Here is a 17106-nt window from a genome sequence, read left to right on the forward strand (position 1 = left end):
GATACATCTCTTGTGTTTACCTGTTTCAGCTTTAATTCACCCCACCGCATTGTTACAGGGACCCATCAAGATCCGGGGTAGAATAGGTCTTCAGCAACCCATGCTTGCCGTAAAAGGCGACTATGCTTGTTGTAAGAGGCGACTAACGGGATCGGGTGGTCAGGCTCGCTCACTTTGTTGATGCATGTCATCGATCCCAATTGCGTGGATCCATGCTCATGATGTCAATCACTGGATTGTCTGGCCCAAAATCGATTATTTACATCCTTCCATCAATTTGCTGGAATATTGCCGAGTAAGGCGTTAAACAACAAACAAAACAAATGTTTGTTACAGGACGTACCTGTATCTTGTGTCTTCCATGTTTCAGCTACGGCAATTACTGACAAATGCATTTGATGACCTCCTGGACGATGACATCTTGTCTGTGACGTCGGATGACTCTGTCAACGTCAGCGGATGCCAGGACCTGTCAGAAAGGTGAGCTGCACTGAAACCTGAAATTTCCTATGCACTTTACCATGTTTACTTGCAATTTTCTTCAGAAAAGAAATAAAGTTTGTTATGTATAGGCAATGGTTGGCCTCAACACATGGTCTGTTTGTGTCAGTATTTTAAATTTGTAATTGTTTTTGCCTTGGCAATTTAACCAAGCTCTTAAAATGCATTGTAAGAGGTTCAAGTTCGTTTAAGAGGTTCAAATCTGAGAACCAATATGGCTGCCAAAACAGCCATTTACTAAAATAAGTAAGGTGTGCTACAGAGCCTTGTGTCTCTATTTTCACAAGTTATTGACATTGCTAATCCATCAGTTTTATTCACCATACTTCACATAAAGCTCCTAAACTAAGTATTTTGTCAGGTAGCGTGACAGGGCACAAGATCTAGCTTTCAGAAAGCAGTCTCAATTGACTGAGTTACATCCCTTACTTTAGAACTGTGCAGAGTCACATCCCTTATTTTAGCCATTTTTTATATCATGACCCTTGGTTCCTCAGTGGAAGAACCCCAAGGAGAAAGAGGGCCAGTGGTAGAATCCCGACAGCCAAGGTCAGCAGTCAGGAGTGGGGGTACCCGGTACCTCTAGCCAATGGCAGAGCTGAGACCATGTCACATGACGTAGGCTACAGCCTGCCACATGGAGAAGCACCAAATTTCGGAGGCACATACAACCTTTCTTCCCAAGCTCCAGCACAGGAGTACCGAACTACCGACTACAACACCAACACCGAAGGTGTGACTGATTACAAAGGTCAAGGGTACCTGCAGTGGGGTGGCAGTGTGGAAAACCTTGACCCTAGCAGAGGTCATATTGAGGTCACAGACCCTGCTCAGATGCACGAGCACATGCCAGGGTTTCATTACCATCAGCCTTGCTTTGATAATGAGGCCGAGAGGATGGATTCGATGGAGAATCGTATAATTGTTGGAGTTGAACGAGGCGAAACCGAAGGAGGAAATGAACATTTGAGAGCAGAAGCCCAAAAACAGCTCTGGAGTCAGAATTATAACCAGCATTTCAGAGACCTCTACAGGGAAGATGACATTCCAGGGGGAGACAACTCTCATGAACAATTTCAAACTGGGGCCAGTACTTTCGCTAATACTCACCGACATCTTGATAGTGAGATTCAGATTAACTTTGCAAATGGACACACCCTTCCTGACAAAGCCTACGGCTTTGGACCTCAGTCAGGTCAGTTTTCGTTGAAACCAGAATCACAGCCAATGGAACTTAATTACAACCAAACCTACCATAGCTCTCTCCCTACAAATATTAATGAGGGTATGGTAAGACACATGACCCATCGACAAGATTTAGGGGCCCCTCTTCAAGGGCCCCCGTCACCACGGAAACAGGATTACCCTGAATCCTACAAGGTTCAATACAAAGCTCCCCAGCCTGAGCAACCAATTTCTTCAACCAATCAGATGCTGCCAGAACCTGAATCAACCAATCAGGAGGGTGCAGGGAATCAAATAGATTTCCTACAACAAGGTATGTTTTGTGTCAAGACTTTGTGCATCATTCATGTCATATGAATAGCATCACACATATCACATACCTCAGTGAAATGCCCGGGTGTATGAATATTTCAGTCAGACACTCTTTAGCCTGGTATTTGTTCACAGAGATAATAATGATGAGAATCCTGTGCATAAAAAACTACAACAGCACCCAGATATGCTGATACGAATGCTTCGCTAATTCATACCGACAATTCAGATGCCTTAATGCTGATTAGCTGATAAGAATCCGGGGTAGAATAGGTCTTCAGCAACCCATGCTTGCCGTAAAAGGTGACTATGCTTGTCGTAAAAGACGACTAATGGGATCGGGTGGTCAGGCTTGCTGACTTGGTTGATGCATGTCATCGATCCCAATTGCGTGGATGGATGCTCATGATATCAGTCACTGGATTGACTGGGCCAGACTCAATTATTTAAACAGACCGCCGTCATATAGCTGGAATATTGCTGAGTGCGGCGTTAAACAACAAACAAACCAACCAACCAATGTTATGACCTTTTATGGAGGCGTGCTCAGATCTTGACCAGATAAGAGTAAAACATCTGATTTTAGTTATATACTGTTCCAAGCAGCATGAAAATAAACACACAATCTCCCCCATCTTGTCTCTGTGTAAAGACACATCTAGTTACTCCCGTATCTCTCGACAGATGGTGGAGAGGATGAGAGACAGGCAGGGCAGCTGCAGATCCTGTACAAGGCTCGAGGTCGGCAGCTGGAGGACCTCCGCAGGGACCTCGACACTCTCAAGCAGGAGTCGGGCAGGGAGAACCGCATCCTCAAACACCAGCTGTCTCTGGCACAAGGTAGGTTTCTGATTGTATTCCAAGCTTTACTGCTTTAGAACCGCATCCTCAAACACCAGCTGTCTCTGGCACAAGGTAGGTTCTGATTGCATTCCAAGCTTCACTGCTTTAGAACCGCATCCTCAAACACCAGCTGTCTGTGGCACAAGGTAGGTTTCTGATTGTATTCCAAGCTTCACTGCTTTAGAACCACATCCTCAAACACGATGTTGACCAATGTCATTCCATATTCACCATTGTAATTACATGTTACATGGAATTTCAATATCACTGTAGATACTGAAAAATGTGTACGTCAATACATTGATGGATTATACAGACAGTTTTTAAAGATGCTTACCCCGCTGATCCCTCAGGTGAGAAAGAGGGCGTGGCATCCAGCTACCGCCAGTGTCAGGAGCTGCTGCAGGAGACGAAGGATGACAACGCCCAGCTGCTGGGTAAACTACAGGCTGTGGAGGCACAAGTGGAGAGCCTCAACACAATCAGAGACGAGGTGAGATGTCACACACACACACACACGTGGAGGCACAGGTGGAGAGCCTCAACACACACACACACACACACACACACACACACACACGTGGAGGCACAAGTGGAGAGCCTCAACACAATAAGAGACGAGGTGAGATGTCACACACACACACACACGTGGAGGCACAGGTGGAGAGCCTCAACACACACACACACACGTGGAGGCACAAGTGGAGAGCCTCAACACAATCAGAGACGAGGTGAGATGTCACACACACACACACGTGGAGGCACAGGTGGAGAGCCTCAACACAATCAGGGACAAGGTGAGATGTCACACACACACACACACACACACAAACGTGGAGGCACAAGTGGAGAGCCTCAATACAATCAGGGACGAGGTGAGATGTCACACACACACACACACACACACACACACACATGGAGGCACAAGTGGAGAGCCTCAACACAATCAGGGACAAGGTGAGATGTCACACACACACACACACACACACACACGTGGAGGCACAAGTGGAGAGCCTCAACACAATCAGGGACAAGGTGAGATGTCACAAACATACACACACACACACACACGTGGAGGCACAGGTGGAGAGCCTCAACACAATCAGGGACGAGGTGAGATTTCACACAAGCACGTACCCCTAGACACACTCCTACAGGCCGTGGAGGCACAGGTGGAGAGCCTCAACACAATCAGGGACTAAGTGAGATGTCACGCACACACACACACGCTCCCCATGATATCAATCACTGGATTGTCTGGTCCAGACTCGATTATTTACAGACCGCCGTCATATAGCTGGAATATTGCTGCAGCGTTAAACAACAAACAAACACAAACAAACATTCTCAGTTCCCCAGGGAATATATTTCATTTTGGACCACCTCCATGGTCTAGTGGTAGAGCGTCCGCCCGGAGAGCGGAAGGTCCGTGTCATACCAAAAGACGTTAAAAGATGGTACTTGTTGTTACCCTGTCTGGCGCTCGGCATTAAGGGGCTAAAACAAGGCCTGCTCGGAGTCAGTATACTGTGTCTCAGTGGGCTATTCATGTGAAACTGTGGCATGGTATCTCAGTGAGCTAGCACTATAAATCGGCATCAGTCCAGACTAGTACAAGCAGCCACACAAACACACTCACGTGCATGCACGTCGCTATATAAGTGCAATAATCTTGGACGCGACGTTAAACCCCATTTCACCTCACCTCACCTCACCAACTTCATTTCAGGCATCAGAAGGTTCACATTACAAGCTCATCCTACCGGGTACCCATTTGTTGCTGGGCGAAAGCCCATGTAAATACTGCACTCTCACTCAAGGTGTGTCCATGCTTTCAGTATGTGAAGAAACTGCAGACGTCCGAGACGACCATTGAGAACCTGACCCACGAGCTGTCGAACCTGCAGCAGTCGGACAGTCTAGCCCGGGCCCGCAACCAGCACGAGGCGGTCGTCAGCAGCATGCAGCAGAAGTTTGACACGGAAGTCCTGGACCTCAAGGAAAAACTGGACATCGCCAATGAGACCATTAACCAAAAGGTAGGCCGTGTTCTAAATTATGGGGGGCTGTTGGGTAGCCTAGTGGTTAAAGCGTTCGGTCGTCACTCTGAAGACCCGGGTTCGATTCCCGACATGGGTACAATGTGTGAAGCCCATTTCTGGTGTCCCCCGCCGTGATATTGCTGGAATATTGCTGAAAGCGGCGTAAAACAGCACTCACTCACTCTAAATTATGACCACACATTTTTAGTTTATGTTTCACAGATTTATTCCAGCTTTTCCACAGAAGGTCTGTCAAAATCAAAATCAAAATAAATAGCTGTGTCAATCATTTATTTATTTATAAGAATATATTATGTCGTTTTTTCAGAACATCGACATCTCCTGTCTGCGTCAACAAGTGAGTCAACTCACCCAAGTCAGTGAGAAGTCTCAGATATCCCGAGCGGAGACAATCAACCGGTTGACTCAGAGCCTGGAGGAGAGTCAGAAACGATGCCAGTCTTTGCTGGAAACAGGTAGGTCCACATCACACAACACTGTTCCAGGATCTATCTCGGCTCAACACTAAGTGCCCTTGGAAAGCAAAATAGTAGTCATAAATAGTAGATAAGATCATTCTGCATGTACTTGTATATGGTTTGTTTGTTTGTTTGTTTGTTTGTCACCAATTTTCAGGCTATAATGATGGTGAACTTTTTAGCACCTAAAATGCAGTAAGAGAACTGAGAATGTTTGTTTGTTTGTTTGTTGTGTAACGCTGCACTCAGCAATATTCCAGCTATAGGACTGCGGTCTGTAAATAATCGAATCTGGACCAAACGATCCAATGATTGATATCATGAGCATCTCTCTATACAACCTGCATCAACCAAGTCAGCGAGTCTGAACCACCCAATACTTTCATATGAATAAACCATGAATTTTGAATAGCAGTTGATAGACATATAAGAGGTAATATATTAATTTGAATGTCAAATAACATACTGTTCAGTTTTGTCCAAATCTTTGTCTCTCACACTCCAAACAGAGTTATCTCCCTTTAACTGGCAGACCACATGCTTTTGTGTGAAGATGTGATTTATTGGAGAAGTGATCCTTTTCATGAGGAGTTTCTTAGCATAGAATGTAGCAATCTTTTTAAAATCAGATTTTATTGGTCACTTATGCTACACAAGATCAGAGGACATCCCTTTACAGGTCACGTCAGAATGGCCTTTTACCAACTTTGACTGACCAATGAAATGACTAACAAAAGGTTGACATTAGCAAATCAGAAAGTAGCTTTCACAAGCTTTAAAACTAGTGACTTCCATTCCAGATTACAGTTTCAAAAAATATTTTGACAAAGTTCTCCAGTCAAAATTTGAAAACTGAACAATGGAATATTTTTGAATGTCTAAGCTATGCCTTCTTTTTCAAATGTTTCAAATGTTTCAAATGCAGAAGAAGGGTGATGATTTTGACAGAATCAGTCGTACGGTCCGTAACTGTCGTTTAGAATATCTTATTTCAAGGTGGCATGATTACAAGATGCATTCTAACAGTCACTTTCCCGTTCTGGTAAAAGACGCACTTATTGGTCGGACAAAAGGTCATTCTGACCAGTAATGGGATGTCTTCAGATCTTTGTTTAGTGGTGGTGATAACTAGGATCTGATTTTAACGAGGTTGAGAATGTAAGGAGTTATTTCCTTTCTGCAATTGAAAGCTGATACTGAGGGAATGTATTGTAGCTCTCTTAGGGGAATGTAGCTGCAGACTTTGTCGTGTTTCTGTATGTGCTGACGACAATGAAGAGGTCTGCTCATTCGATGTTTTGTTTAACAGCCTCGTCTCAGGAGGTGAGCGAGTTGAAGATATCACTGAAGCAGATGACGGCGTCGAAGAAGATGTCGTCAGAAATGTGTGACACACTTCAGGTACAAGCATCTTGTGCTCCCATCAAGGTTGACCATCCTCCCTCCATCACCTCAGGCCTCCTCTGACTGTTTTCACCCTACCTCTACCCACCACAGCACACCGGCCTCCATCACCCTCTACCCACCACAGCACACCGTCCTCCCACTCTGGTCTCCATCACCCTCTACCCACCACAGCACACCGTCCTCCCACTCTGGCCTCCATCGCCCTCTACCCACCACAGCACACCGTCCCCCCACTCTGGCCTCCATCACCCTCTACCCACCACAGCACACCGTCCCCCCACTCAGGCCTCAATCACCCTCTACCCACCATAGCACACCGTCCCCCCACTCTGGCCTCCATCACCCTCTACCCACCACAGCACACCGTCCCCCCACTCTGGCCTCCATCACCCTCTACCCACCACAGCACACCGTCCCCCCACTCTGGCCTCCATCACCCTCTACCCACCACAGCACACCGTCCCCCCCACTCTGGCCTCCGTCACCCTCTACCCACCACAGCACACCGTCCTCCCACTCAGGCCTCAATCACCCTCTACCCACCACAGCACATCGTCCCCCCACTCTGGTCTCCATCACCCTCTACCCACCACAGCACACCGTCCCCCCACTCTGGCCTCCATCGCCCTCTACCCACCACAGCACACCGTCCCCCCACTCTGGCCTCCATCACCCTCTACCCACCACAGCACACCGTCCCCCCACTCAGGCCTCAATCACCCTCTACCCACCATAGCACACCGTCCCCCCACTCTGGCCTCCATCACCCTCTACCCACCACAGCACACCGTCCCCCCACTCTGGCCTCCATCACCCTCTACCCACCACAGCACACCGTCCCCCCACTCTGGCCTCCATCACCCTCTACCCACCACAGCACACCGTCCCCCCCACTCTGGCCTCCGTCACCCTCTACCCACCACAGCACACCGTCCTCCCACTCAGGCCTCAATCACCCTCTACCCACCACAGCACATCGTCCCCCCACTCTGGTCTCCATCACCCTCTACCCACCACAGCACACCGTCCCCCCACTCTGGCCTCCATCACCCTCTACCCACCACAGCACACCATCCTCCCACTCTGGTCTCCATCACCCTCTACCCACCACAGCACACCATCCTCCCACTCTGGTCTCCATCACCCTCTACCCACCACAGCACACCATCCTCCCACTCTGGCCTCCATCACCCTCTACCCACCACAGCACACCATCCTCCCACTCTGGCCTCCATCACCCTCTACCCACCACAGCACACCGTCCCCCCACTCTGGCCTCCATCACCCTCTACCCACCACAGCACACCGTCCTCCCACTCTGGCCTCCATCACCCTCTACCCACCACAGCATACCGTCCTCCCACTCAGGCCTCCATCACCCTCCATGACTGCCTCAATGTTGCCCTGCCACACCCCCTCTGAATGCCTGCCTCTATGTGGCCCTCCCACACCCCCTCTGACTGCCTCTATGTTGCCCTGCCACACCCCCTCTGACTGACTGCCTCTATGTGGACCTCCCACACCCCCTCTGACTGCCTCTATGTTGCCCTGCCACACCCCCTCTGACTGACTGCCTCTATGTTGCCCTGCCACACCACCTCTGACTGACTGCCTCTATGTTGCCCTGCCACACACCCTCTGACTGCCTCTATGTTGCCCTGCCACACCCCCTCTGACTGCCTCTATGTTGCCCTGCCACACCCCTCTGACTGACTGCCTCTATGTTGCCCTGCCACACACCCTCTGACTGACTTCCTCTATGTTGCCCTACCACACCCCCTCTGACTGACTGCCTCTATGTTGCCCTACAACACACCCTCTGACTGACTGCCTCTATGTTGCCCTGCCACATCCCTCTGACTGCCTCTATGTTGCCCTGCCGCACCCCTTCTGACTGCCACACCCCTCTGACTGCCTCTATGTTGCCCTGCCACACACCCTCTGACTGCTTCTATGTTGCCCTACCACACACCCTCTGACTGACTGCCTCTATGTTGCCCTACCACACACCCTCTGACTGCCTCTATGTTGCCCTGCCACACACCCTCTGACTGCCTCTATGTTGCCCTGCCGCACCTCCTCTGACTGCCTCTATGTTGCCCTGCCACACCCCCTCTGACTGACTGCCTCTATGTGGCCCTCCCACACCCCCTCTGACTGCCTCTATGTTGCCCTGCCACACCCCCTCTGACTGACTGCCTCTATGTTGCCCTGCCACACTACCTCTGACTGACTGCCTCTATGTTGCCCTGCCACACCCCCTCTGACTGCCTCTATGTTGCCCTGCCACACCCCTCTGACTGACTGCCTCTATGTTGCCCTGCCACACACCCTCTGACTGACTTCCTCTAAGTTGCCCTACCACACCCCCTCTGACTGACTGCCTCTATGTTGCCCTACCACACACCCTCTGACTGACTGCCTCTATGTTGCCCTGCCACATCCCTCTGACTGCCTCTATGTTGCCCTGCCGCACCCCTTCTGACTGCCACTATGTTGCCCTGCCACACCCCTCTGACTGCCTCTATGTTGCCCTGCCACACACCCTCTGACTGCTTCTATGTTGCCCTACCACACACCCTCTGACTGACTGCCTCTATGTTGCCCTACCACACACCCTCTGACTGCCTCTATGTTGCCCTGCCACACACCCTCTGACTGCCTCTATGTTGCCCTGCCGCACCTCCTCTGACTGCCTCAATGTTGCCCTGCCACACCCCCTCTGACTGCCTGCCTCTATGTGGCCCTCCCACACCCCCTCTGACTGCCTCTATGTTGCCCTGCCACACCCCTCTGACTGACTGCCTCTATGTTGCCCTGCCACACCCCCTCTGACTGACTGCCTCTATGTTGCCCTGCCACACCCCCTCTGACTGACTGCCTCTATGTTGCCCTGCCACACCCGCTCTGACTGACTGCCTCTATGTTGCCCTGCCACACACCCTCTGACTGCCTCTATGTTGCCCTGCCACACACCCTCTGACTGCCTCTATGTTGCCCTACCACACACCCTCTGACTGCCTCTATGTTGCCCTGCCACACACCCTCTGACTGCCTCTATGTTGCCCTACCACACACCCTCTGACTGCCTCTATGTTGCCCTGCCACACACCCTCTGACTGCCTCTATGTTGCCCTGCCGCACCCCTCTGACGGACTGCCTCTATGTTGCCCTGCCACACCCCTCTGACTGACTGCCTCTATGTTGCCCTGCCACACCCCCTCTGACTGCCTCTATGTTGCCCTGCCACACCCCCTCTGATTGCCTCTATGTTGCCCTGCCACACCCCCTCTGATTGCCTCTATGTTGTCCTGCCACACCCCCTCTGACTGACTGCCTCTATGTTGCCCTGCCACACCCCCTCTGACTGACTGCCTCTATGTTGTCCTGCCACACCCCTTCTGACTGCCTCTTTGTTGCCCTGCAGAGTGAGGTGAAGGAGTTGAAGGAACAGCTGTCCATGTTCGAGTCAGCCTCCACCCTCGGCATCTACTCCACCACCCAGACACGCAGTGGCCTCGGTGACGACTCCATGACCGACCTTGGCATTCGGAAAACCCTTGATTTCAGCACCCCAAGGTCACAAGCAAAGTAGGTCAAATGAGCATGAAATGGGGAAACAGTTGCATTTTCAAAACTTACACACACTTAAAAAAGAGGAAATAAGGAAAGTCCTATCAAAAAGGGTAACATATTATAGTCACCTGGCACTAAACTTGTTGCAGGTTTGACGGGAGCCAGTCGTCCAGCGAGCTGATCACCAGCCTGAAGGTGGAGCTGGAGAGATGCTTGACCAGCAACAGACAGAAGAGGTCACAGGTGAGCAAGGTGCAGGAGGAACTGAGGGAGTACAAGAAGGAGGTCAAGGCTCTCAGGGAAGATAACTCTCAACTGGAAAAACTCACAGGAGAACAGAAGGTAAGGAAAGAGTCATTGAGTAAGGAACATTTTAAAGCGCTCTTTTGCAGTCCAAAGCAAATTTGATTTGAATTCCTCAATCATCACTTTGCTTGTCTGTTAGTTCAATGTTATGATACTTATCAATCTACCAGTTATTGTACCAACACACTGGCTTTGATTCTGATTGGTCAAAATAAGATTAAAATTAGGTATCTAAATCAATTCAATACCCCAAAATTCACATGCCTTTTCACACAAAAACCTTGCATATGAAAACATTGATCTATTGATTGCCTACACGTACTACAGTGACTGCCAATAACCTATTTAACATAGTTTCTATACCGTTCAATTGCCAATCATAGATTTTAATCTTCACTAGATTCATACATGCTTGAAAAGGCCATGAATATAGATCCCTCTTGAAAAGCCTTGATTTAGTTTCAACCATGAAAAGCCTTGATTTAGTTTCAACCATGAAAAGCCTTGAAAATCACTAAAATAGTGTGAAAACCCCTCCCTTTTGTACAAAATGAAATATCCTTGTGAGATAAGTATTAAAATTAATGACAGATTTATTTTTTTATTTTTGTTTATTTGAAACTTTTTGATGTTCATACTGCTTTTTAGGTCTAATATTTAGTTTGCTGGATTGAAAACATTATTGGCAGACATAAGGCTAATAACCCAACTAGAAAAGCCTTGAGAATGACAGCTGGAAGCCTTGAAAAGGCCTTGAAGACCATGTTTGTCTGAACCTTGATTCAGCTAGTAGAAAACATGACAGATAAGATTAATGAATGTACTTATATGTGTGTATGGGTATCCATGGATAGACACAATGAGTCGTTGTTGTTGGAGTGTTGAACTGGCGATAGGTTCATGACTAGTTGCGGGGACACGGGTGGCCCAGTCATCTAAGGTGCAACAATTCGCTGTGCAGGGTTGCGTCCCATGGGCACGTCAGAAATCTTGTCTTGTGGGTTCAAAACCCGGTTCGCCCCGATTATGTTTCTAGGTTTGTCAGCACCATACCCGTGCTCATGGGTTTCACGGAAGAGGTAAACGTCTGTGACCTGCATCACTTCGGGCTTTCCTCCAACAAAAAGCTGACATGCCGCAATATAACTGGAATACTGTTAAAAGCGGCTTTAAACCCAACTCACTCCCCCACTCATGACCAGTTGCTGTTGTTGGTGACAGATGAAGCTGCATGACTTTGAGGAGCTGCTGCAGCCAGGCCAGAAGATGAGTGCCGTGGAAGCGAGGCTGCGTAAAGATATTGAGAATCTGGCCCGGGAGAAGACAGCCATATTGGAAGATAACGAGGTATGTCGTCTGTGGTAGCACTGTTTGTTTGTTTTTTGTTTAATGCCGCACTCAGCAATATTCTAGCTATATGATGGTGGTCTGTAAATAATCGAGTTTGGACCACACAATCCAGTGATTGACATCATGAGCATCGATCCAATTGGGATACGATGCATTGATCCAATTGGGATACGATGACAAGCATCAACCAAGTCAGTGAGCCTGACCCCCCGATCCCGTTAGTCGCCTCTTACGACAAGCATAGGGCAGTGTCTCTTGAGTTGTTCCCCGTAGATGTAGCTGGGCAATGTACTCCACCTGGCCAAAATAGTGACCACCCATTGGACGAATGTGTTGGCCTGTGTGCTAGGTCTGTGTTGTCAGTCTTGCAAGATTATTTTGATCTGCCACTTGTCACTTTCAATGTTAAATGTGTCCAAATCTAACATCATGTGATGAAATAACTGAAGTGACTATCACTTCAAACTCGTGAAGGCCCCGGGGTAGAATAGGTCTTCAACAATCCATGCTTGCCGTAATAAGCGCCTTTGCTTGTTGTAATTGGTGACTATGGGGATCAGGTGGTCAGGCTCACTGACTTGGTTGATGATGCATGTCATTTTGTATCCCAGCTTTGTTAATTGATGCTCATGATGTCAATCACTAGAATGTCTGGTCCAGACTTGATTATTTACAGGCAGCCATTATATAGCTGGAATATTGCTGAGTGCGGCGTTAAACACCAAACAAACAAACAAACAACAAACAAGTATCAAATAAACATTACAGAAGTCTTATCTCAAAAGTCAGTTTTAAGTTCTTCAGGCAATATCTATATCAAATCTGTTGCTAAAATGTGAACATTCAATATAATTTTCTTTTGAATGTAATTTGAAACACATCTTTCATGATTCATCGTTTGTGTCTGTGATGTATATGTGTTAAGCTAAATTGCAGATTACAAATATTGTGAAAAGAAATTTTCTTGAATGGGTCCTAATTTATACGACCCTCAAAATGTCCACTTGCTTATTGTTCAAGGGAGATAACTTGTGTTTCAGGAGTTGAAAAAGAGGCTGGAGGAAGTGGGCGCTAATGATGAGAGATTGACGGAGATCAACCAGGAGCTGACCAATCAGATATCTCGGATGGTCCGGGACTACGACCATGACAAGCGAGATGCCTTGGAGAGGTGGGACACAGTGGAATCAACATCTTGACTGCTTTCAAGCAGATGATGTCCCTAGTTTAGGGATGAATGCATGAGTGTGTAGTTGGACAATGTAAAAACGAACTTGCTGTCTACCTCACTCACTTGCTCACCCACCCTCCTGGGCCACTCACAAAAGTCACTCACCCACTCACTCACTCACCAGAAAACACCCACCCACCCATTCCCTCACTTGTTGTTGCTTCAAGTCACTCACCCAAACCTACTCACTCACTCACCCACTCACTCACTCACCAGAAAACACCCACCCACCCATTCCCTCACTTGTTGTTGCTTCAAGTCACTCACCCAAACCTACTCACTCACTCACTCACTCACTCACTCACTCACTCACTCACTCACTCACCAGAAAACACCCACCCACCCATTCCCTCACTTGTTGTTGCTTCAAGTCACTCACCCAAACCTACTCACTCACTCACTCACTCACTCACCAGGAAACACCCACCCACCCATTCCCTCACTTGTTGCTTCAAGTCACTCACCCAAACCTACTCACTCAAACCTACTCACTCACTCACTCACTCACTCACCAGAAAATACCCACCCACCCATTCCCTCACTTGTTGTTGCTTCAAGTCACTCACCCAAACCTACTCACTCACTCACTCACTCACTCACCAGAAAACACCCACCCACCCATTCCCTCACTTGTTGTTGCTTCAAGTCACTCACCCAAACCTACTCACTCACTCACTCACTCACTCACTCACCAGAAAACACCCACCCACCCATTCCCTCACTTGTTGTTGCTTCAAGTCACTCACCCAAACCTACTCACTCACTCACTCACTCACTCACTCACCAGAAAACACCCACCCACCCATTCCCTCACTTGTTGTTGCTTCAAGTCACTCACCCAAACCTACTCACTCACTCACTCACTCACTCACTCACCAGAAAACACCCACCCACCCATTCCCTCACTTGTTGTTGCTTCAAGTCACTCACCCAAACCTACTCACTCACTCACTCACTCACTCACCAGAAAACACCCACCCACCCATTCCCTCACTTGTTGTTGCTTCAAGTCACTCACCCAAACCTACTCACTCACTCACTCACTCACTCACCAGAAAACACCCACCCACCCATTCCCTCACTTGTTGTTGCTTCAAGTCACTCACCCAAACCTACTCACTCACTCACTCACTCACTCACTCACTCACTCACTCACTCACTCACTCACTCACTCAACCACTCACTAACTCACTCATGTGTTGTTGCAGGTGTCAGCGGACGTGTGAGCAGGTACACGAGGACGCCCGGGACATGTTGAGACAGGAGTTGGAGACCAAGTTCAGCATCGAGAGAGCGCAAATCGTCACCAAATATGAGACGGAAATAGCGAAGATCAGGTAGGGTGGTAAAATCATCTGTCCAGAGCTAACATATTTGTATTAAGGTATACGTTTGTGATCACTCAGCAGTGACTGGGGATAGACAAGGCTGTCACTGATATCTATATAATATTTTGAATACTTCCTAGTGATGTACAGTTCCTGGAGATGATGTTGCGTGCAGGTCCTAGAGATGATGTTGTGTTGCGTGCAGGTCCTAGAGATGATGTTGTGCTGTGTGCAGGTCCTAGAGATGATGTTGTGTGCAGGTCCTAGAGATGATGTGTGTGTTGTGAGCAGGTCCTAGAGATGATGTGTGTGTTGTGAGCAGGTCCTAGAGATGATGTGTGTGTTGCGTGCAGGTCCTAGAGATGATGTTGTGTTGTGTGCAGGTCCTAGAGATGATGTTGTGTTGTGGGCAGGTCCTAGAGATGATGTTGTGCTGTGTGCAGGTCCTAGAGATGATGTTGTGTGCAGGTCCTAGAGATGATGTTGTGTTGTGAGCAGGTCCTAGAGATGATGTGTGTGTTGTGAGCAGGTCCTAGAGATGATGTTGTGTGCAGGTCCTGGATGTGATGTTGTGTGCAGGTCCTAGAGATGATGTTGTGCTGTGTGCAGGTCCTAGAGATGATGTTGTGTGCAGGTCCTGGATGTGATGTTGTGTGCAGGTCCTAGAGATGATGTTGTGTTGTGTGCAGGTCCTAGAGATGATGTTGTGTGCAGGTCCTAGAGATGATGTTGTGCTGTGTGCAGGTCCTAGAGATGATGTTGTGCTCTGTGCAGGTCCTAGAGATGATGTTGTGTGCAGGTCCTGGATGTGATGTTGTGTTGTGGGCAGGTCCTAGAGATGATGTTGTGTGCAGGTCCTGGATGTGATGTTGTGTGCAGGTCCTAGAGATGATGTTGTGTTGTGTGCAGGTTCTAGAGAAGATGTGATGTTGTGTGCAGGTCCTAGAGATGATGTTGTGTTGTGAGCAGGTCCTAGAGATGATGTGTGTGTTGTGAGCAGGTCCTAGAGATGATGTTGTGTGCAGGTCCTGGATGTGATGTTGTGTGCAGGTCCTAGAGATGATGTTGTGCTGTGTGCAGGTCCTAGAGATGATATTGTGTGCAGGTCCTAGAGATGATGTTGTGTGCAGGTCCTGGATGTGATGTTGTGTGCAGGTCCTAGAGATGATGTTGTGTTGTGAGCAGGTCCTAGAGATGATGTGTTGTGTTGTGAGCAGGTCCTAGAGATGATGTTGTGTGCAGGTCCTGGATGTGATGTTGTGTGCAGGTCCTAGATATGATGTTGTGCTGTGAGCAGGTCCTAGAGATGATGTGTGTGTTGTGAGCAGGTCCTAGAGATGATGTTGTGAGCAGGTCCTGGATGTGATGTTGTGTGCAGGTCCTAGAGATGATGTTGTGCTGTGAGCAGGTCCTAGAGATGATGTTGTGTTGTGTGCAGGTCCTAGAGATGATGTTGTGTTGTGGGCAGGTCCTAGAGATGATGTTGCGTGCAGGTCCTGGATGTGATGTTGTGTGCAGGTCCTAGAGATGATGTTGTGCTGTGAGCAGGTCCTAGAGATGATATGTGTGTTGTGAGCAGGTCCTAGAGATGATGTTGCGTGCAGGTCCTAGAGATGATGTTGTGCTGTGAGCAGGTCCTAGAGATGATGTGTGTGTTGTGAGCAGGTCCTGGAGATGATGTTGTGTGCAGGTCTTGGAGATGATGTTGTGCTGTGTGCAGGTCCTAGTGATGATGTCTGTGTTGTGAGCAGGTCCTGGAGATGATGTTGTGCTGTGAGCAGGTCCTAGTGATGATGTTGTGTTGTGAGCAGGTCCTAGTGATGATGTCTGTGTTGTGAGCAGGTCCTAGAGATGATGTTGTGTGCAGGTCCTAGAGATGATGTTGTGTACAGGTCATAGAGATGATATTGTGCTGTGTGCAGGTCCTAGTGATGATGTTGTGTTGTGAACAGGCCCGGGTGATGATGTCTGTGTTGTGAGCAGGTCCTAGAGATGATGTTGTGTTGTGGGCAGGTCCTAGAGATGATGTAGTGTTGTGGGCAGGTCCCAGAGATGATGTTGTGTTGTGTACAGGTCCTAGAGATGATGTTGTGTGCAGTTCCTAGAGATGGTGTTGTGTGCAGGTCCAAGAGATGGTGTTGTGTTGTGTGCAGGTCCTAGAGATGATGTTGTGTTGTGTGCTGGTCCTGGAGATGATGTTGTGTGCAGGTCCTAGAGATGATGTTGTGTCGTGTGCAGGTCCTAGAGATGATGTTTTGTTGTGGGCAGGTCCTAGAGATGATTGTGTTGTTGTGTGCAGGTCCTAGAGATGATGTTGTGTTGTGTGCAGGTCCTAGAGATGATTTTGTGTTGTGGGCAGGTCCTAGAGATGATGTTGTGTGCAGGTCCTAGAGATGATGTTGTGTTGTGTGCAGGTCCTAGAGATGATGTTGTGTGCAGGTCCTAGAGATGATGTTGTGTTGTGTGCAGGTCCTAGAGATGATGTTGTGTTGTGTGCTGGTCCTAGAGATGATGTTGCGTGCAGGTCCTAGAGATGATGTTGTGTG

At 48.4% G+C, this 17106-nt stretch overlaps 1 protein-coding gene across 3 annotated transcripts in view; it reads left to right on the forward strand.

Annotated features, from left to right (window-relative positions):
- The window catches only part of LOC124117185 (centrosomal protein of 152 kDa-like), a 60425-nt gene that overhangs the window by 18547 nt on the left and 24772 nt on the right, over positions 1–17106 (forward strand). For all 3 annotated transcript variants that reach the window (XM_048396582.1, XM_048396581.1, XM_048396583.1), the window contains 12 exons: positions 371–480; positions 999–1999; positions 2683–2838; positions 3195–3334; positions 4680–4880; positions 5212–5359; positions 6672–6763; positions 10197–10360; positions 10495–10687; positions 11873–11998; positions 13042–13172; positions 14441–14569. In XM_048396582.1, coding sequence (XP_048252539.1) covers positions 371–480; positions 999–1999; positions 2683–2838; positions 3195–3334; positions 4680–4880; positions 5212–5359; positions 6672–6763; positions 10197–10360; positions 10495–10687; positions 11873–11998; positions 13042–13172; positions 14441–14569 — 2591 coding nt within the window. The remainder of the gene's footprint in view (positions 1–370; positions 481–998; positions 2000–2682; positions 2839–3194; positions 3335–4679; positions 4881–5211; positions 5360–6671; positions 6764–10196; positions 10361–10494; positions 10688–11872; positions 11999–13041; positions 13173–14440; positions 14570–17106) is intronic.

The sequence above is a fragment of the Haliotis rufescens genome, unplaced genomic scaffold (assembly GCF_023055435.1).
Source record: "Haliotis rufescens isolate VD_foot unplaced genomic scaffold, xgHalRufe1.0.p SCAF_154, whole genome shotgun sequence".
NCBI lineage: Eukaryota > Metazoa > Mollusca > Gastropoda > Lepetellida > Haliotidae > Haliotis > Haliotis rufescens.